The sequence below is a fragment of the Salpingoeca rosetta genome (genome assembly GCF_000188695.1).
Source record: "Salpingoeca rosetta unplaced genomic scaffold supercont1.29, whole genome shotgun sequence".
Taxonomy (NCBI): Eukaryota; class Choanoflagellata; order Craspedida; family Salpingoecidae; genus Salpingoeca; species Salpingoeca rosetta.
In genome coordinates, this window is record NW_004754905.1 from 525,563 (window position 1) to 530,562 (window position 5,000).

Genomic DNA, 5,000 nt, shown 5'->3' on the forward strand with positions numbered 1-5,000 from the left:
GTGTGTGTGTGTGTGTGTGTGTGTGTGTGTGTGTGTGTGTGTGTGTGTGTAGGTGTAGGTGTGCGATACGGGGGTACAGGGGTACGCGTTAGTGTAAAGCAAAAATGAATGACACAACGCGTCAACCAAAGAACACAACATGCCGAGTATGGCGACGGTGAAACAGTGCTGCCAGTATCACTCACAGAGGCGTTCTTGACAGCAAGGCGGACGGCGTTGGTGTTTGCGGTCACCATCTCCAGGTCGGTTCCATCTGAAGAGCGCACGTCACACTGACAACGAGTGGCGAGCAAGGCAACAAATGCAAAGATGGACGGAGCAGGGGAAAGTCATGCTCGGTGAGTTGTTCGATCCAGATCACAACGTAAGCATGCATGTATTTGTGTGACTCTGTGCCTTGCTCGACACGAATCGCGATCGCTCTGCCTTTGATCGACGCACACGAAGCACAACGATATGGTTTTATCGTTCGATCACCAGCCACATCATTCTGCTTCTCAGCGCAAACAAGAGAAGAGAGGCGAACACAACAATCAGACCAGACCAAACCTGGGCAAGGCCACACGTATCCACGAGTGCTTCGTTCAACTTCACAGCAAACGCATCGAGGCGAGGCTGCTCGTAATCCTCGATCTTGTCGGAGCGAAGGCAGCGGAAAGCAAGCTGGGCAGAGCCATCATACGAGGCAGTCGTGCACGGCGAGTCAACCGGAAAAGCGGTGGCTGGGTTGATGGCGACCATCACGGCCATCACCACAACAACGGTTGACATGGTTGTCAGCTGGAGGTCAGGCATGGTATTGTTCGTTGTTCGTGCTCGTTTGGTTGTTTTAGGGGGAAATGATCAAACCTACATGCGCTAGGCTGGGTTGTACAGTGGGATGCCATGATGAAACGCTGAAAGATGACACCTGTCAAAAATGACACACAAACACTGTCGTTGTTGAAGATTCTCAATGAAAACATCATCATCATCGCTTCCCCATTCTTTGCTCAATGTCAAACTTGTTTTTTATCTGCTGCCCAACGGGCTCAAAACCAACAACAGAAACACCAACGCAAGCACACCCACACACCCACCCACCCACCCCCCCACACACACACACATGTGCCTTTCCAACACGGAATCAAGCGAGAACTTTGCTGCTGTTCGTCAATTATGCACTTGTCGTCAGACAACGCCTGCTGTGCACCACTACACTGGTCATCACACTCCGCCCAGTGCCAACTGGGCCACCAAACACACACAGACAGACAGACAGACAGACAGACAGACAGACAGACAGACAGACAGACAGACAGACAGACACACACACACACACACGACCGCGCCTCAAAACATTCAAATCGACTCCTACTCCTGCTATCTCTCTTTCTCTCTCGACACACACATACTCCCACCCCCCTCCCCATCCACGCAGACGCACACGCACACGCACACCCACGCACACATTACCCCCCCCCCCACACACACGAATAAACCGTACATCAGTTTGTGCCATGTTCGCCGCCCCCGCTGCCGCCCCCACTGCTGCCCCCACGCCCAGCAGTCTGTAGGCTGTTGCTACCATCATCATCAGCATCATCGTCATCGTCGTCATTGTCACCACCACCACGATCACGATTGCGATCATGCGGGGTGTTGTCGCTGTCACGTTGATCAGCACCGCCGTCGTCGCCGCTGCATGTAGTTCTAACGACAGGAATCACATGCTCGCGAAACTCGGGCGATAGGCTGGCGCTCGTGCCGTGACCCCGCCTGACCACGCCGTCAGCGTTGCCTTCACGGCTGCCACGACGACCACGGCCAGTGGCACCGCGTCCGCCATGGGGGAGGCCACCGCCACCGCTCTGCTGCTGCTGCTGCTGCTGCTGCTGCTGTTGTTGTTGTTGTTGTTGCTGCTGAAGGTCGCCACCCTCGCAACCACCGTCACCGCTGCCGGCGCCTGCTTGCAGAGGGCGTATTGTCGATGCAGTGTCGGCTGCCATGGGCTGCTTCCCTCGCTGCTCTTGCTGTTGTTGTTGCGGTAGCCCTGCAGTGGTGGAGGAAGCAGCTGCACGGCCAGGCTGTGATGTCACGCACGACGTGGGAAGCGTGGACAACGACGACGACGACGATGATGATGACACTACCAGTGCTGATGCTGATGTTGATACGGAGGTCGACGGGGGAAGCAAAGGCGCAGCGTGTGTGGTCGGCGCGTAGGACATCGTTTCCGCTGCGCCTACAGGCCGCCCTGATGTTGGGGTGCTCGTGACCATAGCTGACGGCGGCTGGCGCTCCGTCAGCGGGGCAGCATCAGCGGCCCAAGCAACCTGTGCACTTGCACGGCGGCGCAAGGAGTGTTGGCGGTAATGCTGTTGCTGCTGCTGCTGCTGCTGTTGTTGTTGTTGTTGTTGTTGTTGTTGTTGTTGTTGTTGTTGTTGTTGTTGTTGCCCTTGGTTGTGACTGTGCTGATGAAGAAACGGCTGCACATCGGGTGGCGGTGCCGAGGCCGTGTGCGGGCGCAGTGGTGACAGCAACATCATCGTGCCTTGTGGTGGCGACACCTGTTGCCCGTGAACCTGCTGCCGGTGTTGCCGTTGTTGTTGTTGTTGTTGTTGCTGCTGCTGGTGGTGGTGGTGGTGGTGGTGGTGGTGGTGGCGATCTTGGAGCCGCTGTGATGTGGGCGACTGGGATGACGCCAGGGACGACGACGACGGTGAGAGCGAAGTCGGAGACAGTGCCTGGTGCTGGTGAAGCGCCTGGGTCGCAAGCTGCGTAAACGCTCCGCGCGGCCGAAACTCACTGGAAGACGCCACCAGCTGCTGCTGCTGCCGCTGCTGCCGTTGCTGTCGTGGCTGTTGCTGCAACTGTTGTTGTTGTTGTTGTTGCTGCTGCTGTGTTCGTCGCGAGGGGGGTCCCAGCCGTCCGCCTGCACCTTCGGTATGCCCATAGGGGTGCTGCCCTGCCGCAACGGCACTTCCGTTATCAACGCCAATGCTTCCGCCACTGCCCTGTACGCGCGTATCAGACTGTATGCCCATGCCTTGCAGCGTGCCAGCTTGCACGGGCGTGAGAAACCCTTCGCTGCCAAAGCCTGCAGGCACAACAGCCAGCACCTGCTGTCCGTTGGGCAGGAGCAGAGGGACCAGGTGGTGCGGCTTGTCAAGGACCTCCACGCCGCCGTACACATATGACGGCACCTCTTCTTGCTGTTGAAACTGCGGCAGTTGCTGTTGTTGCTGCTGTTGTTGTTGTTGTTGTTGTTGTTGTTGTTGTTGTTGTTGTTGTTGCTGTTGTTGTTGTTGTTGTTGTTGTTGTTGTTGTTGTTGTTGTTGTTGTTGTTGTTGTTGGGGCTGCTGCATGTGAGGGTGGTGCTGACTGCGCTCTTCGTCAACACCCCCAACAACATTACGGCCACGTCCTACACCAGCATCTTGGTCTCCGCTGTCCGGTGCAGCGCGCAAATCAAGCCGCTGAACAGCCCGCTGCCGTCCGTGCCGCAGCTGGGCAGAGGACACGCCAGCAGCACCAAGATCACCATCAACATCACCATCGTCATCATCATCATCATCACTGTCGCCGCCCCAATCATCCCGACCACTGCGACGAACAGGCAACGCTGGCAGCTGACGTTGCTGTGGCTGGTGCTGGAAGCGGTCATCAGGGCACTGAAGCTGTGGTAGTGAATGGTGACCACGGGTGGGTCTCCTTACGTATCCATCACCACCGTCACCACCACCGTCTGCATCATCACCACCATGGTCATCCGTGCCATGGGCGGTGGCAGCTGCCGGCGTGGCCATGGAGGCGCCTGTGCGCAAGGCAGCGCGTCTCCCCGCCCGGCCCCGCAGCAGGTTGTGCTCGCGCACGAAGCCGCTGCCACCAGTACCACCACCGCCACGCATCTCCACACCACTGCGAGGGGCAATGTTGGTGGTGGTGGTGGTGGTGGCGGTGGTGCTGCTGCTGGCACCTCGCCCTGTGGCAGCTCCTGCAAACACGCCACGAGCCGCCATGGGCTCGGCCTCCATCCCACCAGCATCTTCATCATCGTGCCCCAGATCGACGTGCTGCTGCTGCTCGTCATAGCCAAAGTCGTGGTCGTGGTCGAAGCTGTCCGTGGTGGTGCTGTCCCCACCGTCTCCAGCGCCGTGTTGTGGTGCAACTGCGTGTGCGTGGCGTGGAAGCATGCCGGCATCACCACCACCACCGCGACCGCTGCTCCTGCTGCAGCCACCACCACCACCACCACGATGCCCACCAGCGTCAAGGGACGTGGCCGGGTGTTGCTGCTGCAGGGAGAGGTGGCTCTGCACCGTGCCGGCCTGTGTCGGAATCATCTCAATATCAGCGCCGCCACCACCACCGCCGCTACCACTACGGCTGATGGCACCTCCCCTCACGTCTGCATTGGACACGGACGACGTTTGCTGCAGACGTTGCTGCGCACCGAGCGGTTGTGCATCTCCCCGCTGCATCACCTGCGCTTGCTGTTGCTGCTGGTGCTGTTCAATGCCATACGAGTGGTGCATTGGTGCTGGCGTGACGTTGTGCGCCAACTCAGAGAGGCTAACATCATCATACGCATGCTGCTGCTGCTGCTGTCGTCGTTGTCGGTGCTGTGGTTGTTGGTGTTGAGGCTGCGGCTGAAATCGCGCCGTAGAAGCGTGGCGTTGTAATTGCTGCTGTTGTTGTTGTAATTGCTGCTGCTGCTGTTGTTGTTGTTGTAGTTGCTGCCGCTGTTGTTGTAGTTGTTGTGGCTGTGATGATTGGCGCAGTTCGGGCTGTGGCGGAATACAATGTGGCGGAAGCTGCTGAAATTGAGGAGCTACCTGCTGCATCATCTCTTGCGGCTGCATGGACTGCGGCTGTGGCTGTGGCTGCTGCTGCTGTTGTGGGGTTGCGGTGAACAACTGCGTGCGCGGGAACGCAGCCATATCTGAGCGGGATGCTGGTGACTCATCTGCGCTCAGCTTGCGGTAGTTGAGCCGCACCAGGTTGGCGCCAACAACGGG

General features: G+C 58.3%; 2 protein-coding genes across 2 annotated transcripts in view; both read right to left on the reverse strand.

Moving 5' to 3' along the window:
- Positions 1 to 820, reverse strand: part of PTSG_09207 (uracil-DNA glycosylase) — a gene marked incomplete at its 3' end in the record, with an annotated part of 6,166 nt that extends 5,346 nt beyond the window's left edge. Inside the window, exons 1-2 of the mRNA XM_004989401.1 lie at positions 550 to 820; positions 186 to 272 (exon numbers count right to left, since the gene is read on the reverse strand). Of these exons, the coding sequence (XP_004989458.1) occupies positions 186 to 272; positions 550 to 795 (333 nt within the window). The 5' untranslated portion in view covers positions 796 to 820. The remainder of the gene's footprint in view (positions 1 to 185; positions 273 to 549) is intronic.
- Positions 821 to 1,487: 667 nt separating this feature from the next.
- The window catches only part of PTSG_09208 (uncharacterized protein), a gene marked incomplete at both ends in the record, with an annotated part of 3,951 nt that continues 438 nt past the window's right edge, over positions 1,488 to 5,000 (reverse strand). Inside the window, 3 exons of the mRNA XM_004989402.1 lie at positions 1,488 to 2,143; positions 2,921 to 3,104; positions 3,699 to 5,000. The exon at positions 3,699 to 5,000 is cut by the window's right edge and continues 438 nt beyond it. Of these exons, the coding sequence (XP_004989459.1) occupies positions 1,488 to 2,143; positions 2,921 to 3,104; positions 3,699 to 5,000 (2,142 nt within the window). The remainder of the gene's footprint in view (positions 2,144 to 2,920; positions 3,105 to 3,698) is intronic.